Source organism: Oncorhynchus masou, chromosome 27 (assembly GCF_036934945.1).
Source record: "Oncorhynchus masou masou isolate Uvic2021 chromosome 27, UVic_Omas_1.1, whole genome shotgun sequence".
Classification (NCBI taxonomy): Eukaryota; Metazoa; Chordata; class Actinopteri; order Salmoniformes; family Salmonidae; genus Oncorhynchus; species Oncorhynchus masou.
Genome location: NC_088238.1, coordinates 33165863 through 33187215, shown reverse-complemented (window position 1 = coordinate 33187215; position 21353 = coordinate 33165863). Strand labels below are relative to the sequence as shown.

The 21353-nt window shown below is 44.4% G+C and overlaps 1 protein-coding gene across 9 annotated transcripts; it reads right to left on the bottom strand.

The window, feature by feature from the left end:
- Positions 1-544: 544 nt before the first annotated feature.
- Positions 545-19790, bottom strand: LOC135516040 (regulator of nonsense transcripts 2-like). 9 transcript variants are annotated; one of them, XM_064940015.1, is made up of 23 exons: positions 19717-19790; positions 17681-18049; positions 16764-17543; positions 16423-16583; positions 16038-16226; positions 15790-15945; positions 15202-15305; positions 14957-15042; positions 14564-14672; positions 14294-14407; positions 13210-13326; positions 12468-12653; positions 10874-11077; positions 10109-10384; positions 9764-9947; positions 8272-8432; positions 7810-7914; positions 7642-7740; positions 7301-7474; positions 6228-6369; positions 3170-3290; positions 2181-2228; positions 545-2019 (listed from the first exon to the last, which is right to left on the bottom strand). In XM_064940015.1, the coding sequence occupies exons 2-22, from the start codon at positions 18046-18048 to the stop codon at positions 2222-2224; spliced, it is 3843 nt and encodes a 1280-aa protein (XP_064796087.1). In that variant the 5' UTR covers position 18049; positions 19717-19790; the 3' UTR covers positions 545-2019; positions 2181-2221. The 9 variants fall into 9 exon arrangements, with proteins under 9 accessions (XP_064796087.1, XP_064796088.1, XP_064796086.1 ...); XM_064940016.1 differs by having other exon boundaries at positions 545-2016; XM_064940014.1 differs by lacking the exon at positions 2181-2228.
- Between the last annotated feature and the right edge of the window lie 1563 nt (positions 19791-21353).

The following is a 21353-nucleotide window of genomic DNA, read 5'->3' as shown; positions in this document are numbered from 1 at the left end:
CCCAATCAGTCCTCCGTGACAACAAAATAAACAACATTGGGCTGGCTAATAACTCCTTCGTTTTGGGGTTATGCTCAGGTAAAACCATTTGGCTAATCTATACTTCTGTATTTCCAAGTCCTATTCTTGAAGATTAACAGGTATAACATTTATTGGACTGACTGAAATTCTGATAGACTGTTTTTTAATGTAAATATGTAAAGCGATGGGTTAGAAGAAGCCGACATAACCAACTCATAAAGTAAAATGTAACATCCATATATGGTCACCTATGTAAACTTCAACATTTATTTATCCTGCAATAAATTTGGTTCAATTGGTAACATACATTTTTGTATTCTTCTAAGGCCTCTTAAGGGGTAAGAAATCTACAAGTAACTAAATGTAATCAGATTACGTTACTGAGTTTGGGTAATCCAAAAGTTACATTACTGATAACAATTTTGGACAGGTGACCGACCAGTAACTGTACTTAGAAAGTAACCTACCCAACCCTGGGTGGGACACAGATCATGGACGCAGTAAAGAAGTCAAGCCAGAGGAGTGAGTCACAAACTGACACTTTTACTGAAACACAGGCAGAAATCGGCTTACAGAGCTGATGCAGAAAAGCCCATGCAATACAGTACAGATTATCTATCTATCTATATATTCAACAGACAGAAATAATCAAACAGAAATGATCATCATTGAGTATGACTCAGGAGGCAAGAGCACAGATAAGTATCTTATCCATTTGTCAAAAACTACAATACAGCAGACAAATTCCAAATCAACAAACTGTATATCACCCCAAAAAAGTATAGATTTTTCATCAAAATAAAGGAAACATCTAGAAAGCAAAAATGCTGAAAAAATAAAGAATATGTATTATATTCATCACTTATATTTTATTTTTTATTTCTGATGATGAAACGCTGGTCAGTCAACCCTGGTCTTGTAACGGCCTCGGGGTCAGGGTCGTCACCGTGACAAGGTGTTCCACTTCCAACAGGGTTAGGAGGAGCAAACCATCTCTATGGTACAGATGTAGGATCTTAATTAGATCACCCTGTTGCAGGATAACTTACTTTCCTGCAATGCAGGACATTTTAAAACGTGTAGTTCATGAGGTTTAAAAAGGCTTCTGAAGATTTTAATTTCAACTTTACAAAAATGTATCAACCAAAAAGTCTGTTAATCATAATAATTCACATTTCCTGTTGCTGCAGGATTATTGTCCTGCTGTAGCAAACTGACTCAAATGAAGATCCTACATCTGTAACCCTTGCTCACACAAGCAACCACGCCTTTCTGTACATCATCCTGTCCTCCTTGTTCCCTTGTTTATCGAGTCATTTAGTAGTGGCGACCCTATCTGTGCTCCCTCTCCTCTTCCTCCTCCATCAAGCTGCCTTTGAACAGTGTGTGATTTAGATAAAGAGAAAAAAAGACTGAACAACAGATCTGTTCCCAGTAAGAGAAGCACAGTTCATCTCCACAGATGTTACACCCTCACCCGTCCCCTTTGCTTTGACACATTCTGTCCATTGTCCTCCTCTTGTGAGCCCTTGTACACCATATCCTCATCCTGCATGGGAGCGAAGAGAAGACGACTGTAGTCCCTTGTCCTGCAGCCCAGCTGTCCGTGCGTCTGTTTGTCTGCGTCCATGTCTGCCCGTACATACGTCCGACAGCTGGCCGATCGTTCTTTCATTCATCTTTTGATTTGTTCTTTTGTTCAGGCGGGTGGGTGTTTGTGCTGCTGTGCTCGTGTCGTCCCGGGCGACGCACAGAAAGGAAGGGGTATTCTCTGGAACGCCTTAGCTGGCTGAAGGGGGTGCCCCCCTCTTCCCCACCCCTCGTTGATGCCCTTTCTCCTTCTCTTCCTCCGGCGGCGGGGTTAGGTGTGGGCGTCTACGCTTGCGTCAGTGGGCGGCTGGCGGACTCACTCCCTGCTCAGGCGAGACCGATGGTCCGCTCGCCCTGTCTTGCTCTCTCATTTGCTTGCTCCCTCGGCCAGACTCCAATCAGCATCTCCTAGGGGACAGAGCAGGGCTTTACTGTAGTAGCTGTCTCCAGAACACTCACTGGAGTATTTATCCCATCCTCAAATCCCCAAAATATCCACCTCCTTTCCCCCACCCATCCTTCCCTCAACCTCCTGCCCCAATATCTGTCCCCATTCACTCCTTCAGTACCATCATTACTGCATCTCCTTCCATCCATAGGTTGCAATGGTCTAGCGTCTGTTCGTGAGAAAATGTAATTGTAAAGTTGTTATTCATCAAAAGCATAATTGTGTACTTTGCCATCAGTATCATGTAAGCATCTGTCAAATGTATGTTAGGCATGAATATGGTGCGTTATGTGGATCTAAATATCTCCTTTCTGAATTATTTTGTCACTTTTCCAAGACAAATATGAGGAAAGGACAAAGAACCACAAGCTATTTCTGTTCTCATGAAAATAGAAAGTTTGGGCAATCTTTATTTCCAAAAATAGAAAGGAATCTTTACAGCTTTAAGGAAAAATAATATGAAAATGCACTTTAGTGCCTGCAAAGCAGAACATATATATTCTCTTTCACTGTGCAAAAATAAAGGGGGACACGTCTGTATCTGATCAGAATACTCAAAACAAAATATTTTTTGACAGTTGGGAGACATGAACCATTTCCATTTTTAACATAAGCAGGGCCTGAGTGCAGAATGCAGTCTGTCAGTAGCGTGTCCTGTGACTGAGCTGGCTGGCCCTAGCCTCCTGGCCCTCATATCTGTTGTTTCTCTTGTGTTTCTCTTGCCTTTCTTGTCTGTCACGCTTTTCGTGCCTTTCATTTCTCTCCTGCTTTGTTTCCTGCTTTCTGTTCAGGTGCAGAGAACAAGGAGGGAGAGTCAGTGAGTTGACTTGCACCACGTCCTTCGACAGGATCCCATTCTAATGCCAACCCTATTCCCCCCGCAGTGAATACAGGCTGTGTGTGATTGTATTTAGGTGTGGTGGTGATTAGGACACAAAACAAACTTTTCATTCCACCACTGTCCCAGCCACTGTGACTGCTGCATTAAAGAAAGTTCACCTGTCACTCAGACTTTCTACCAGCATTTGGCTGGTGGTCTGCTGTTGATTCCAGGCCCTGGTGGTGTGTGTGTGTGTGTAGTGGGTAGGTAAGTTGAGGAGCGAGTCTCACCTTCCTCCGGTCTTGAAGATGAGGTCGGCGTTGGGTGCCCCTTTGGGGTGTTGGTAGCGCGGGCGCCGCTCCCGGTTGGTGTTGGCAGGAGCGGGCCGCTGGGCCAGAGACGCCATCATTTCTACATAGCAAAAACCAAGAAGGTAAACACAATGCTACACAAACCAAGCGAGTTTAACACAATGCTACAGAAACAAATGCAACAAAAACCAACAATGTTAAAACAACGCTACACAAACCAACAACGTGTAGACATGTTGAATTTTGGTCGTACTGCTGCTTTCTCTCGTCATCTCTCAAAAACACTCCCCATTTCTTTTCCCAATGCCCCATTCTCCAACTGTCCCTCTTCTTATCAGTACTGTATAATAAAAGGGTGTCCAACCAAAAATGCATCTTTTGACAAACGAGTAAAGTAATGTGTAGATACTCCTCTAAGAAATCCTCATGTCTCTTCCAAACCTCATGTCTATCATAATCCGTTACAAAACCTATTGGAGTTTTAAACTCTTGTAGGATGGCCAGAACTAAATCAATGGAGGCGCGAGAAGAAAAGTAGGCAACAGTCAGGACAATTGCATTGCATCAGCTTGGAGGATTCTGTGCAAGAATTAAGGCTACTGCTCCCTGACAGGATCACTTTCCCATTGAACTCGTCATCTTTCTTTGAATCGGCAGTACATAAAACAAGAGGTAAGATGGATATCGGTTTTGAGACATGACACATAGTATTTTCATATTATACGCTTTTTCAATTAGAAGATTTCACACAAAAACAAGCATATCTCTGTGAAATGTCAACGGAGCACTGAGCGTATACCAAGTTGATTATTTTCAGAGCCTTTTACATTTAATTCAGCTCGTGTCATGCTAATTTAGCTTTTTTTGCGACCTGCAGAAACAACTTTAAAGACGACAGCCACAAAATGTCAAATCTTCAAAAGATGCTACAAGAAACCTGCGTCGCTATTTCAACAGAGCACGGTGCTTACTCAAATCAAAAAGACGTTTATTGGTCACGTACACAGATTTGTATTGCAGGTGCAGCGAAATGCTTGTATTTCTAGCTCCAACAGTGCAGTAACACACATAATGCATAAAGTAAAAAAATTAAGAAATTAAGAAATATCAGAACAAGCTATGTCAGAATATATATATACACACACATACAGTACCAGTCAAAAGTTTGGACACACCTTCTCATTCCAGGGTTTTTCTTTATTCTTACTATTTTCTACATTGTATGAAATATGAAATAACACATATGGAATCATGTAGTAACCAAAAAAGTGTTAAACAAATCTAAATATATTTTGGATTCTTCAAAGTAGTCACCCATTACCTTGATGACAGCTTTGCACACTCTTGGCATTCTTTCAACCAGCTTCCTGGAATGCTTTTCCAACAGTCTTGAAGGAGTTACCACATATGCTGAGCACTTGTTGGCTGCTTTTCCTAACTCATCCCAAACCATCTCAATTGGGTTTGTAAAGGCACACACCTGTCTATATAAGGTTCCACAGTTGACAGTGCATGGCAAAGCAAAAACCAAGCCATGAGGTCAAAGGAATTGTCCGTAGAGCTCCGAGACAGGATTGTGTCAACGCATGATCTGGGGATAGGTACAGCCTTGAAGGTCCCCAAGAACAAAGTGGACTCCATCATTCTTAAATGGAAGAAGTTTGTGACCACCAAGACTCTTCCTACAGCTTGCAGCCCGGCCAAACTGAGCAATCTGGGGAGAATGGCCTTGGTCAGGGAGGTGACAAAGAGTTCCTTTGTGGAGATGGGAGAACCTTCCAGAAGAGAACTATTTTTGCAGCACTCCACCAATCTGGACTTTATGGTAGAGTGGCCAGACGGAAGCCACTCCTCAGTAAATGGCACATGACAGCCCGCTTGGAGTTTCCCAAAAGGCACCTAAAAATTCTCAGACCATGAGAAGCATGACTCTCTGGTCTGATGAAACCAAGATTCAACTCTTTGGCCTGAATGCCAAGCGTTACGTCTGGAGGAAACCTGGCACCATCCCTATGGTGAAGCATGATGGTGGCAGCATCATGCTGTGGGGATATTTTTCAGCGGCAGGGACAGGGTGACTAGTCAGGATCGAGGGAAAGCAGAACAGAGCAAAGTACAGAGAGATCCTTGATGAAAACCTGCTCCAGAGTGCTCAGGACCTCAGACTGGGGCGAAGGTTCACCTTCCAACAGGACAAACGACCCTAAGCACACAGCCAAGACAACGCAGGAGTGGCTTCGGGACTAGTCTCTGAATGTCCTCGAGTGGCCCAGCCAAAGCCCAGACTTGAACCTGATTGAACATCTCTGGAGAGACCTGAAAATAGCTGTACAGCGACTGACAGAGCTTGAGAGCATCTGCAGAGAATGGGAGAAACTCCCCAAATAGAGGTGTGCCAAGCTTGTAGCGTCATACCCAAGAGGATTCAAGGCTGTAATCGCTGCCAAAGGTGCATCAACAAAGTGCTGAGTAAAGGGTCTGAATACTTAAGTAAATGTGGTATATTTTTTGCTTTGTCATTATGGGGTACTGTGTGTAGATGGATTAAATAGTTTTTTCCCCTCATTAATTTGAGAATAAGGCAGTAACGTAACAACAATTTTTTTTTAAGTAAAGGGGTCTGAACACTTTCCGAATGCACTGTACATATGAAGTGGGTATAACAGTATGCAAACATTATTAAAGTGACCAGTGTTCAATGACTATGTACATAGGGCAGAAGTCTCTAAGGTGCAGGGTAGAGTACCGGGTGGTAGCCGGCTAGTAACAGTGACTAAGGTTCAGGGCAGGGTACTGGGCGGAGGCCGGCTAGTGGTGACTGTTTGTTTTTTTATCGGCTGTATTAGGTTATGAAATGCAACATTTTGGATATAAAGTTAATGATATGTTAGATAAAGACCACACCGAATGACTCAGAACATGAATAATCATATTTGCCTTGGTAAAATGTATTTTATAACATAAGAAAGTGACATTTTATCACCGAAGTTAGTTTTCACTCACGCGAGGCAGAGTGAGTGGACACCCTATTTAATACCTTGGTAGTCTTCTTGCTCCTGTCTCTCGTTGATGTCCAGAGTGAGCTTCTTCATCCTCATCCTCTCCTCCTGCTCTGCCTGCTGCTGGTTGAAGTGGTTGGCAGCCAGGTGGGAGGATAAAGGCACATTCAGGATCTTAAACTGGAAAACAAGAGAGACAAAACAGTGACACATTCAAGAACTTTAACTACAGTTAGGAGATCTGAAACAGGCACATTAAGCATTGAGAAGGAGCACGAGTTACATCTCATGCTGTCGGCAGACAATGGGACAAGTGCTCAGTATTCACACTGCAGAAACATGCTCTCCTGGCTCACTATTCAACCTTTTACAACATGCCCCGTGATGTTTTTTCTCTGGCTGTGCTAAAACTCAAATGTGTTTCCCGGACGGAGGTCCAGGCAGCAGAGAAAGTGAGGGAGGGCCACTCCCATGGTGTGGAGCTGACAGAGGAATGCAGTGAATGTGTCTGACAGGGAGGGGTCCAGATATCTGTGACGCCTACTAACACACACTGAACCGCTTTATCCTCACCTCAGGAAACGCACTTAAGGAGAGGATAGTGTGTTTACCATGGGGGTGTATGGAGAGACACGTCATCTATAATGCATTAAGCAATTTATATAGCTTCATTTTATATCAACAAAAAACGTCTATAGCCGGTACTGTTATTTGGTCAAAACATAATGTTTACATAAGGTTTGTTATCCGGTAAATGTCCTTTAAAAGCAGTTGCTGGAAGTGTCTTGGACTGAGTTTAGCGAGCTTTACTTTAACGTCTTGATTTTTCTGGACAGAGAATGTGTACACACTCTGAACCTACAACAGTAAAAGAGCTTGTCGTCTCTACCCCACCACCATTCATTCCACCAGTGGACTGGGCCTAAATACACACACACACACACACACACACACACACACACACACACACACACACACACACACACACACACACACACTCAGAGTCAATATTTTCACTGGGTCTGTCTGACAGTGCTGATTCTGTGGAGGGATCTGACTGAACTAACAGCGAAGGAGACTTCAACAAGTTAGTATGTGTGTGCGCGTGTACCTGCTGTTTGTTGCCCTTGCGCGTGAGCATGACAAACTGCATGGTGTCTGAGATGCCTCCGTCTCCCTCTCCAGAGCAGACGGGTCCTCCAGGGCCTTTCTTCAGCTGGCTCTTCAGCTGCAGGGGGATGGCCACGTCCAACTGGTGCACCTTCACCGCCTCCCCGCTCCGCTGCTACGCACGCACGCACGCGCACACACACACACACACACACACACACACACACACACACACACACACACAACTCCTGTTCATACCCGTTTATTTAACAAAAGTAGTACAGTACTACGGACATAGTGACTGTGGCACACAGATTAGAGAGAATAGGAGAGATACTGTACCTGCAGGTTCTCCAGCATCATCTTGTCCAGAGCCTGGATGAAGTCCTCATCCTCAGCACATGCTACATGCTTCAGACCGCCACCACGGATGGTCACCTCCTACAGGACAAGACCGTCAGCAACACAATAACCTCTCTCCCTTTCTCCCTCTCCTTGCCATCTTCTTACATTGTTCTCCTCGTCCGTCTCGTTCTCCTTGTTGGAGTCGGTCAGATAGTCAGTGTTCTCCTCCTCCTCTTCCTCCCGCTCCTCTTCCTCATTCTCAGATCCTTCCTGGAACACACAGCAGGTTCTTAGATGGGGGGGTGATTGTGTGCTAGCTTCTGTAAGGTAGAAAAACAAAACACTAAACCTGGAGAGCTATGTTGTACGTCGGGCATGATAAGAGTTGAGTCAACACATCAATCTAGCAACACAACAAGATGACCCGCTTCCTTATACAGTATCTTGCTAAGGACTGGGCTTCTATCCTCAGTTTGTGACCCCCCCCTACAAAACTAGGGGTGAGGGCCAAATGAATGAACGATAGATGAGTGAACGAGTGAGAGATCTAGTATCCACCTATTATGAGAGGCTTGTGTCTTAGACATGCAATGAATGAATGGATGAATAAAAAATTGACAGAATCACTTCTTCCTCTGGCTCGTTCATCTCGCTCTCATTGCCAGACTGTTCCTCTGTGTCCGCCCCTCCCTCTTCGTCGTCATCCTCGTCATCCTCGTCTAGAGCCTCGCCTTCACTCCCCATGGCACTGGAGGGCCGGCCGTCCTTCTGTCCATCCATGGCCAGTCCTGCAGGACACAAACATACGCACACACACACACACGCGCACGCGCACACACACACACACACACACACACACACACACACACACACCTTCATTCGAATGGTGCAGCGTCAGGTTGCAAGACTAAGTCTTGAAGCAAGAGACCTTCGAGAGAAAACAGATGCTTGGGGAGACCATGAATATAACTTCAAAAGCCTGATGAGCTGAGAGCAGTAAGAGGAGCAGATAGATGTAAAGAGACGCTACTAAGCAGCAGAACTTAGTTAAGGAGGGTTCAGCAGAGGCAGAGGAATGCCTTCAGTGCCTTATCTTGGTTAAAGGATGAATGGCGAAACAATGAGGCCACTGTACAGCCTGTGGCTTACATCACCCTCATCAATCACTCATAACACTCACAGTACAGACGGACAGACACGCACAGGGTTTTTCAGAAGCGTTCTCTCTCGCATTCCACGTCAACACCTTGAAACCTTGAAACAATGTTCTGTGCCTGGGTTAATACAGCGGACTACTTGTTCTGTGACTCAGAACGCATTACACCCGCTAAGCCAATGCTTCCTTCTTCCTCCTCTGTGTCCCACGGGGTATTTCATTATCTACATCCTGTCGGTCTCTTGATTGTTTCTCTATCTCTGTGCATCTCTTTACTTTCCTCTCCATCAGATAGCGACCAACTGCGTTTCACCAAAATAAACACTTTCAGTATTGTGCCACTTTAGAACAGCAGGCGCAATACGGCTATGTTGTATTTATTGACACATATATTGACACATCGTGTCATTGGGATGTCACTCAGGTATTTATTAATATTCCCCTATAACCCTGAAGTGAACACTTACTTGAGTAAACATGTTTTTGTTTGTGCAGACTTAAGAGTGTGCGCTTTAAGTGGCAGTCTACAGTGCAGGCAGGTCTGACTGCTGTGTGTTTGTGGTATATGTGTGTGAGGGCCAGGTATGTGTGTTATTATGAGGGAATTAGACCTGTCTGACAGACAGAGAGTGGTAGGAGCTGAAGCAGCCTCCTACACACGGGGGAATGTTGCTCAGCAGGGAGGACAGAGAGCAGGAGTGGGCCAACCTGAGGATCTAGCTGCTACAGCAACATATTTCCGAGGCCTTGCAGGCACACACACACACACACACACACACACACACACACACACACACACACACACACACACACACACACACACGCACTAGAAACATGTGGGGGACTCGTGTATGACAATCTTTAACAACCTTGTTGTAGTGTGCGTGTGTGTGTGCGTGTGTGTGCATGCCCTTATGCATGCATTCCTGTGTGTCTGTCAATCGCTCTCTCTCCGTCTCTTACCCAGTTTAACGAGGAACTCCCTCTCCAACTCGGTGACGTGTCGTGTGGAGTCTTCCAGGGAGATGCAGAGCTTCATCTTGGGCCGGAGAAGCTCCAGGGTGTCACTGATCATGTAGTCAATGTCGATGGGGAACTGGTGCTCCGCACTCCACACCTCCACACTCTTCTTCCACCAGATATACCTCTGGACGACAGACAACAACACATCGCAATTTAGGGACAGTCTTGTAACGAATTCATGTATTTGACATTGTCACAACAGTATCAAAAACCATTCATGGTGAGAGAGAAAGAGAGGCTGAGAGGAGTGAAATAAGGGGAGGTTAAACGGTCATACCGACTGACCTGGAAGTAGATGAGGAAGCAGTCCAGCTTCCTCTTGCTGGAACCGCGGTCAAAGTACTGTCCGCAGGTGTCAAGCAGGGTGCAGACCATGCGGATGCGGAACAGGTGCTCGGGGGGGTCCAGGGGGCTGGGGCTGCCGTCCGGGTTCACGCCGAACGAGATGAAGGAGAAGAGGGTGCGGAAGATGACCGCTGACTCCAACATGCGGTAGTTGTAGAGCTCCCCCAGAAACTTGGCACTGCTGATCCGACGCTGGTTGAACTTGGGCTGGTTCACCTGCAAAGGAGAGGGGAGAAGGAGTGATGATGGGGGGTGAGATCGAGGAGAAAACGGGTGAGATGGATAGACATGGAGAGGAGGGGGAGAGATGAGAGAAAGCAGGTGAGGTAGAATGGCAGAAAGGTGTTGAAACACCATAAATAAGCCCCAGGGAAGACTTCACCCACATGAACCTCAGATTTAGCACTCAATTTGTTACTGTGTGTCACGCAAACCACATATCTGAAACAGAAACAAGCAGTTCGACAGCCTGTTCACACGGTATACAACACGTAGCCTCAACAATCACTCATTCAAGTCATAAAAAAAGTACCATCAATCTCTCCTGCTCGGGCTCTTCACATAGCCCTTACATCCAGGAATGAACTCTTGAATCTGGGCCTGACTCCAACCAGCTCCTCCTCCCTGGTCCTCACCTCCAATCCCAGAAACAGCTCACCACCCTGGGCTTGCCTTGCCCTCCCCACACCCTCCCATGGTGCTCACCTCCATTCCTAGGCGGATGTCCTCCAGGACCCCATCCACCACGTGGATGCCCACGTCTTCCTGGTAGGCCACAAGGCCGGCCAGCAGGTTGGCCACACAGTGGATGCTGTTGTACTTGATGTTCCAGATGTTGACCATGCAACAGATCAGGTAGCCTTTAGACTCTGGGTCCTGCCAGGGGAGTTTACGCATCTGCCTCAACACCTAGGGTAGGGGAGGGAGGAGAGAAGGGGATGAAGAGGCGGGAGACAAGGAAGAGGGAGACAAGGAAGCGGAGAACCAGAGAAGAGAGGAAAGATGATAATCGGCAGGTGTTTGATACTCCTGTTGTGGTTTAGTTTTTTGGTATGTTAAAGAAATTACAGACTAATCGGGGGGGGGGGGGGGGGGGGGGTCAAGACCCTTTCCCCCCCTCAAATCTCTCGATAGTGTTTTGATGAATATGCATAAGCCAGTGACTGTATAAATGAGGCACCATAAAAATAAAATGTAAAGCCTTTCGTGAACTAACACTTGCGCGTGACTTTAATCCCCCCTTACTGACTTCAAGTTGAATTAGTCGTATATGTACGGGATACACATGGTATACACCCGTCCAACTAAATGCTTACTTGCAGATCCCTTCTTGAAAATGCAACAAGAATATGAAAAAAATAATAATTGGCAGTAGAATAGAATAACACATAAGTATAATACAGGAAGGCACAATTTATAGTTCAATATTTACATGTGTACTGGGGACAGTGGGGGGCAAGGGTATAAATAGAGCTGTATAATAAGAGTTTGGTCGCGGCAGTTGTGTGTGTAGCATGAGTGTACAAAATATTAGTAAAACCTTCCTAATATTAAGTTGCTCCCCTATTGCCTTCAAAACAGCCTCAATTTGTCTCTACAAGGTGGCGAAACCGTTCCAGTGAAAGTTCCAGGGGTCTAAATATGATACCCCCCCCCCCAGAAAAAAATACTAATCTCCACTGTTACTGTAATGTCTTGGGGGTTATGACATTTGCTCGTCGAACTTTCTCACTCATAGCGATTCATTCAGGATGATCCGTAGCATCAAGGTAGCATCCACATTAATGTAGAATGTAGAAACACATTCTATTCTTATTTACAATAAAAGCGACTCCAAAATGACGCAATACATTACGCACCATTCATTTCTATTGGGCACAAAATGATCTGAAACACAGCAGATGCATCCAACAAGTTTGTATAGTCATTGCGTGCTCGGAATATGTGACCAAATACGTTTTACTATTATAATACACATAAGTGAATTTGACCCAATACCTTTGGTCCCCTAAAATGCGGGGACTATGGACAAAAACGTATGTAAAAAATGTATGTAATTTCATAAACGGTTCACCCGATATGGATCAAAATACCTTCAAATTAAAGCTGACAGTCTGCACTTTAACCTCATAGTATCATTTCAACTGCAAAGTGCTGGAGTACCGAGGCAAAGCAACAAACAAACGTGTCACGGTCCCAATACCTTTGGAGCTCACTGTATCTTAAGATGAATGCACTAACTGCAAGTTGCTCTGGATACGAGCGTCTGCTAAATGACTCAAATGTAAAATCTTCATACCTTCTCCGTGGTGACCTTGGAGAGGTCCTTGTAGAGCAGTTTGCAGATGTACTCCTGCAACGGGGGCCTCTTCTTCCTGACAGTCTTCTCCATGGGCGGGGGGTTGCAGTAGTAGTAGGCATTCTCCACCATGGTCACGTAGCGAGCATCCAGGTGCTGCGCCTGCTTCTTACGCATCATTTGCTCCTGAAACAAGCAAAACATACAAAAACAAGTGAGCCATTCAATATAGAACCCAACTAAAAGCCCTCCAAAAAGGTTTGTTATCTTACTATCTTGCTAAACGTAACCTAAAAAAATATGGCAGCTGTGCACGCGACATGAATAACCTCGTCCAAATGCAATTTCGGGACAATAAAGCTGGATTAATAGCACTTTATAAATCAGATTTAACCTTGGATTTCGGCACCAGTTAGAAAGGCCAAGACATGTCTCTCTCCGGGACTTTGGATGCACTCCAAAACCTTTGGGGAATTCCAGTATGGTGTTTGATAGGTGTATGTGCTTGTACATTAGTGGAGGCTGCTGAGGGGAGAACGGTTCATAATAATAGTGGGAAAGGAGCAAATGGAACGGCATCAAACACCTGGAAACCATGTATCCAATCTATTCAAAAATAATGTCACCGATTCTGCTCCAGTCATTACCACGAGGCCGTTCTCCCTAATTAAAGGTATCGCCAACCTCCTGTGCTGTATACGTAAGTGTGTGCATTGCCGTGTGTGCGTGTGTGTGTTTGTACCAGAAGGACGCTGGTCCGGAGGTGTGAGTCGGGGGATCGGAAGAGGAAGCGTCCACTGGTCTCCAGCAGAGTGCAGGCCATCTCTATGTGGTGGTGGGAGAAGTCTGACAGCAGCATCTGTAGAGCAACACACACACACACACACACACACACACACACACACACACACACACACACACACACACACACACACACACACACACACACACAAACATCACTCAGTAACATGATGATGACAGTGTAATACAATAATTGTAACAGTAACCTAGTTTCCACTCACAGTTTTTATGCGAGTAAAGTCATGTCATATATAATTTTTTCAAATCACGACAGGCGTGATGGAGACCGGAAGTGTCAGTACAATTTAATAAATGTTCGACAAACAATTTGTTCGTTTGACATAGTGGGATCATTTTGTGTCGGTAAATTGAATTATGTGACAATTGCAGTGAAAACTCCTTCATGCACAAATATTGATATAATAAAACCATCATGATGATGTAAACTTGGGAGTCACGAGGAATGCTGGATATGAAGTTGTACTACCACTACGGCATGGAAAAGTACTAAGAGTTTATAGGCAGCTGAAATTTCAGCAGCTGAAAGTTCTGGTGGTTAAGTGATGGATGGTGATGAGCTTTGAAGGTGTTATTTGAATGCTGGTGACGTGATGATGGATGCAAGGCTGCCAATTATCAAATGCAAATGATATTGTTCTTATCCATATCTCATCATATAAGTTATAACCTACCCTGTCCACTTTATCAGCGAACTGTTGTCTCGAGAGCATGCGCCAAAACCAGATTGGGCAAGTTACCTATTTATCGCGACAGTTTTGGTGACAAAACCATTGGTAGAGTTAAAAAATGAAATGGAAACATTGAACTTCTGCTTTTTATTTGGTACATGAAAAACGCGCACAGTATTTTATCAGTTTGATGGAAACACACCTCTTGTTGGAAGATTTGAAAAAAAAATTTTTTCTTCAGATTTTAGAATAGTTGTATGAAAATCTGTCAACCAATTGGATGGAAACCTAGCTAATGAAAGCACAGCTTCCTGGTGAAAGAGAAGCATACCCTACCTTCAGACAATGCAGAGTGTCCGTTTTAGAGAACAGCTTGAACTTTGCCAGCTCACCGATAAACCGTACAGTTTTATTTTTGGTTTCGATGTTGATCTGGTCCTTCTTCCGGATCTACAAAGAAACACAGCATGCATTCTGTATTGAAATCGCCTTCAAAACTGTTTGTTTCCTTCAGTACAGATCCTATTTTAACGAGGCAGTGGTTCTGTATGAAATACACAACAAAGACGAAGGTGTTAATAGTTGTTGTAAAGTCTTGGGACCTACATGGAACCTGAAGTCTCCTTTGAGTATGGAGCACAGGTCATCGGCCACATCTGACATGCAGGGGTGAAGGGTGGCCACCAGACGGGAGTAAAAGGGCAGCAGATCCAACCTGGAAGAACGCAACACAAATATGAGCTTTACAATGGTGTTAGTACCATTGACTCCGTTATGCCATTTCAAATTAAATGAGCAACGGCACCACCTAGTGGGGAAAAAAGGGACCAAAAAACAACAACATTCCCACACAAATCAATCCATGATCAAATCCTTCCAAATTAACTATTTGCGTGTGTGTGCATGTGTGCTTAGTCAGGGAACAGTGAAGAAAGTCTGGACCAGCTTCCTGATCAAATCCTTTCAAATGAACTATCTGCTTTATAGTGAGTCTGGTACCTTTGTCTGGGAACGGTGAAGAGAGCCCGGACCAGCTTCCTCCTGTTTGACTTGGTGTTCATGTTCATGCAGAAATCCATGGCAGCCTGTGAACAAACACACAAACGGTCAGACTAATTCACTGCACAATTGCGTATTTAGTACCACATTCCCTGTGAATCATTGCCTTTGTGGCTAAACTCAAATTGTTACGCATGGAATAGATCCTTCTGGTATGCTGAAGGTGTGTTGTGTTTTCTCCTTGCCTTGTCTATGAGGTCTCTGTTGACGCAGTTGGGAAGCTGCTGGATGAAGGCGTCCACGATGAGCTTCAGGTGGGACCCGGTGCTTGCCTCCTCATCCTCTTGTTCTTCACACGGAAACAGGGAGGACACAGTCAAACATGAATACAACAAAGTCATGCTCCAAATATCCCCTTAGCGAACTTAAAGAGTCACTCAGCGACAGAAACAGAAACAGCAAAGCCATAGCATAGGTATAGACCTAAGAATGGGGTTGATACATGTGGAATATTAGAAACCTTGTAAATGACTGTCTGGTTTCCACATGCTCAGCAACACACCTCTGTTTACTTGATTGGCCCTGAGCACCCATGAGTGGGCTCTAGCTCTGTTTCCCTGACCTCTCTCATACCCTAACTTGAGCCCTGGAAGAGACACAAACACCAAGACACTGTCCATGTCAATAACCAACATGCCTCCTCTATCCAGAGGTTGTAGATATTTGATTATGGCCGCCCTCTTGATGTAACTGTCAAAATGGACAGCTGGCAGTGCAAAGCGCTGGGTGTTGTGTGCTGCTTGGTGGCAGGCAGGCTGGTGGGTAGAGAATACCTTCATCTTTACCTTGCTCGTCCAATAGTTTTTTGGCAAGCTCTGCCTCATTCTCTGCCTCGTCAGGTCCATCCAGCTCCAGAGGGTCATCAGCGATGTCTAGAGCTTCGAGTTCCAACTCCAACTCCTCTGTGGTGGCCGCAGCATCTTTAGCCTCTGAGGAAAGGATACAGCAACAAGAGAAGGGTCAGTCAGACAGTGTGAGTCCGTGTGTGTGTGCATGCGTGCATGTGTGTATGTGGCTGTACCTTTACCAGCAGCCTCTTCTTTGTCCTTGCCCTTCTCGTTATCTTTGAACAGGATGGCGGGGACGAAGGCCTTCAGGTCCACCATGTTCTCATAGAAGTTCCTGGCATCCTCGTCCTCCCAGATGCCCCCCTCCAGGTCATACTCCCCAGGCTTCCCAGGGGTGAAGATGTCAATGCCAGGGCCGTGCTCTATCACACAGAGAGGAGATGGTTAGATACATACAGACACCAAAGACTGTTGGCTACATATAACCAACAGCAAAAAAAACATGATAACAATGTGGCTTTATAACAAAAATCACCCAAAATGACAACAAAACGCACAGTCTTTATATTGTTCCTATACCAAAGTAATAAAGAGTATACAAGGATTGATATTCTTTACCTTCCTGCACAGTCTTGTCCAGTGGAAGTTCTGGCATGTTCTCATCCAGAAAGTCAGCCAGAGACTGGGTGTTAGCCAGCAACTTCTGGTAGGATGTAGCAAACTCCTCATACTGCTTGTGTCTGTCCTCACTCAGCTCCCCTTTGGAGTGGAGGATACGCCTGGAGGAAGAAAAAACATGGAGGTGTCACTATGTACACTAAAAGACATTTAGCATGTTACTCAAAATGGCTATGCGTCATGTACTGTGGCAGGAGTATACACTGAAATCAATAATACAAGAGAAGTTGTGAGATGGGTCATGTTGAAAGAATTCTCCCAGGAAGCCTAGGCCCCATCACCTGTTCTGCCTCTCGATGTTCTGCAACTCGCGGTGGTCCTTCTTCAGGTGCTTGGTGAGTGAGGTGAAGTACTCCCTCAGAAGGTTCTGGAAGGGCTGCTGCTTCTCCGTGTTGATGATCTCACTGGGAGGGAAGGCCAGGCCAAACTTCTCCCGTGCAGCCTTCACTTTGCGAGGCACCAGGCCCGCGATGTCGTCCCCGCAGTGCTTACAGAAGCTGATGACCACCGACACATGTGTGTGTGTCTCGCGGTCTGTCCCAATGATGCTCTTCAGCTGCTCGTAGATGAGCGAAAGGCCCTCCTTGTCCGTAAACAGGCCCACGATGGTAAGCTCTGCGATGAAGCGCAGGTCGGTGCGCAGCTTGCTCACGTTGGGCGCCTTCTCCTCCTTGCGCGCCTCAAAGTGCCTCTTCCAGGCCTGGAGGAGCAGTGGGGCAAATTCAGCGTAGCGCTGGTGAAAGAGGGAGCACAGGTGCACGGCGCAGCCCACATCAGAGATCTTCAGCTTGGCCTCCACCACCGAGCCCACCGCCTCGCCGATGTACTTGCTGAGGTTGAGCGAGCCGAAGTCATTGGAGAGGGCTTCACGCTGCTGCTCAGTGAGTGTGCGCAGCTTCTTGACGAAGGCCGTGTTCTTCTTCAAGCTGGAGTCAAGGCGGCTAAAGAAGGTTTCCTCGGGACGGCCCTCGTGGGCGTTCTGGTTGCGGATGCGCAGCTCCTTCCGGCACTGGTGGCGCTCCCAGGCCTCCTGGTGGAGCTGGTGACCCTCTTCCTTCTCCCTGGAGTGGGAAGAAAGATGGAGAATCAAGTTAGCAATTATCGGAATTCACAAATACTATCCATACACAAAGTTTATGATGTTGAGAGCACCTACAGTAGATACATTATTATGGTGGTTCCACCCCTGAGCTCTTACTTGAGTTGAGCTGCCTCCTCTTCACGCTGTCTCTTGGCCTCCTCCTCCTGAACTTTCCTCTCCTGCTCCTCCTGCTGCTTCTTCTCCTCTTCCTCCTTCTTCCTCTGCTCCTCCTCTGCCTTCAGCTTCTCCTCCTCTTTCCGTTTCCGCTCCTTTTCTTCCTTCTTTCTTTTGTCCTCCTCAAGTCTTCTCCTCTTTTCCTCTGCGGCCTTACCGATATCTTTCTTGCCACTCATCTTTGCCTCATCCTTCACTTTATCCCGGGAGGAGGCGGGCCGTCTATCACCCTCTCTGTCTTTCTCCTTGTTACTAAAGGAGCTCACCTCTTTCTCATCCATGTTTAATGATCTCTTGCCCTCAGCAAGCATTCTAGAAAAACAAAGTTGAATCATTCACATTAGCAGTGTTACCCATATCAGTGCTAGGCAAGCCTAGTTAATAACGTTGGGCCAGTAAACGAAAGGTTGCTAGATTGGATCCCCGAGCTGACAAGGTAAAAATCGGTCATTCTGCCCCTGAAGGAGGAAGTTAACCCACTGTTCCTAGGCCGTCATTGTAAATAAGAATGTGTTCTTAACTGACTTGTCTAGTTAAATAAAGGTTCAATAAAAAACATTGAACCCTAGAGGCCTGAATATTGACTTTGATCTCAGGCCCTTCTTATGAACAAATTTTTCCTTAATAAACAGCTTATTAGCGTACACCTAATATGTTCCCCCTGTTGATGATGCTCATTATATATTAAGGTTGAACCAAATTATTTCATGTAACAAAAATGAAATGAAATACGAAATTATGTGAAATTGAACTAAACAATATTGTATGTTGATGCTAATATGATTTACAATATTCCATTATGTGTCTATATGATAACAATAGTGTAATATATTTAATATGCCATATACTATTTTTTAACAGTTTCACTAATTAATTTGAATTAACTTAATAATTATGACACACCCCTCACTATTGTCATTGGTTACACTAATTGCACTGTTTGTCTACATAACCCGGTTCAAGTACTCATGATATTACCCTGATGAAGGCACAGTGACCCCGAAACGTTGGTAAATACCCATTCAATTGCTGGGAGTTTATACATATGGAGTGTGGCACTTAGTTTAATCGCTGTTAGTCAGTACCTGTGCATAAACTATTCTGGGTGTGCGCAAGGTCATGTTTTTTTATCTAAAAAATATATATCAACTTTGACTTAACGTTAATCATATCATTGGCTAATTCACATTGCTAGCTACACATGTATCACAAAATGTCGCTATAACAGTACTAGCACTGTTGGTTAGCGCCTGTAAGTAAGCATTTCACTGTAAGGTCTACACCTGTTGTATTCGGCTCAAGTGACAAACTTTGATTTGTGACTGACCGAGTTGCTAAAAGTTTGAGCCAGCCGTTGGTGAAAGCGTCACAATATGAAATGTCAGTGATTGAATATTGCAATAGCGAACGTTCGCTAGTTATTTTCAAATCTCCGCCAACTACCCTATCCAGGTAATGTCATAAAATGCATAAAACCTCCAAGTTGACTACACGCCAATTACATGTTTACCATCGTGCGTTGTGAGCCTATTTGACACTTATTAAATTGCATTTGTGATCGTGATGTTTAGGTAACGTTAGCTATGTTGACATTGTCTTACCTACGACGCACGTATAGCTAACATGAACTAAGCTAACTTGTTGAACACACGGTTAGGTAAGAACCGTAATTTAGCAATTGTACGACTACTATGTGCAATCATTTTATAACTACGAAAAAGTGTCAATGTTTTTACCACCAGTTTTGACAAAACTGCACACATTAAGCCAAAGTTACGTTGCTAACGCGTTAGCTAGATAACTGTTAGGCCACTTCGGCTTGAGTCGCGACTCGAGAGGTAAACAAATGCCCTGGGAGCCCGCGAACATTAAGATCGTCGATGTCAATCGTCTGCATAAGCCAAAAACAAGTGTCAACATGTATTAGTAATAATTACATATCGTTCATTATAGAATATAGTCTAAAACAAAATTATTACCTTCGATTTCTCTCAAAATAAACATCAGACTTGTGTTGATAAGCAAAAATGATTTCCTTGTGCGGCAAAGGACCCCTTGGATTAGGCACCAAATAATCTGCCTGAAAGGAAATGTAGGGTCTAATCTACTTTGTTTATTGAATGGATAAGCAGATCGAACATCTTTAATATAGTAGTATTTTATCAGTAGATAAATTGATCTACAACAATTGTATAATTTAGTTATGTATTCATGGTACATTAATTTAGACAGGCAATGTCGCAGATTATATTAGGGAGTGGGTCTCCGTGTCTGCTGGAGCAACAGTTGCAGCAGAGAGTTCCAGTCAATTATTTATACATTAGTCATTCAGCAGATTTACAGGAATAATTATGGTTAAGTGCCTTGGTCAAGGGCACATCTACAGAGTTGTCACCTGATCAGGGGATTCAAACCAGCGATCTTTCGGGTTATTGGCCTAACACTCTTAACTGCTGTGGGTAAAGAATTAACCGAATATTTATCAGATTAGATATCAGATTAGACCGTTATCACGTTTTATTTTGTTTACTGTCAGATGTCTGCATGCATAATAGAAAACATAACTAATGGTACGAAATTTTACTAAATCATTATCCATTATATACATTTATAGAAATGTGTTATGGTTTCAATAGTCTAAAAGTTTCCATTCTATTTTTGTCCGTTTTACCTCATCTATTACTGATAAGAGAACAAATTCAATGGAGAGAACTTGTTTTACCGGTCCACAGTGGTGGTTTAAGCATGTAAATCTTGGTGGGACAAAGCATAATTTACTGCCTTTAAAATATTTTTTAACTAGGCAAGTCAGGCAGAACAACAGATGTTTACCTTGTCAGCTCGGATTTAATTCACCAACCTTTTGGTTACTGGCTCAATGCTCTAACCACTAGGCTACCTGCCACTTGCTTAAACAAATGTGGTTTCTACTGACAATTGAGATGTACAAACTATGGCATAAGGGGATGACGAGTGGATAAAAGGCCATCAGTCATTTTGATTAAGACATTAATGAGCGAGCTAGGACGAACATAGTCAATATGACATGCAGACACTTGAAATGTACAGCGACAGAATTCTGAACATTATTCTCCCCGTACACCAAATCAGAACTGTAAAATAAAGGAATGGGGCATACAGTGGCAAGAAAAAGTATGTGAACCATTTGGCATTACCTGGATTAATACATAAATTGGCCATAAAATTTGATCTGACATTCATCTAAGTCACAACAATAGACAAACACCGTCTGCTTAAACTAATAAAACACAAACAATTATATGTTTTCATGTCTTTATTGAACACCGTGATCGAGGACGTCATCCCCACTGTAACTTTACGTACATACCCAACTAGAAGCCATGGATTACCTGCAACATTCGCACTGAGCTAAAGGGTAGAGCTGCCGCTTTTCAAGGTGCGGGACTCTAACCCAGAAGCTTACAAGAAGTCCTGCTATGCCCTGCGATGAACCATCAAACAGGCAAAGCGTCAATACAGGGCTAAGATTGAATCATACTACACCAACGCTCATCTTATGTGGCAGGGCTTGCAAACTATTACAGACTACAAACGGAAGCACACCCGCAAGCTGCCCAGTGACATGAGCCTACCA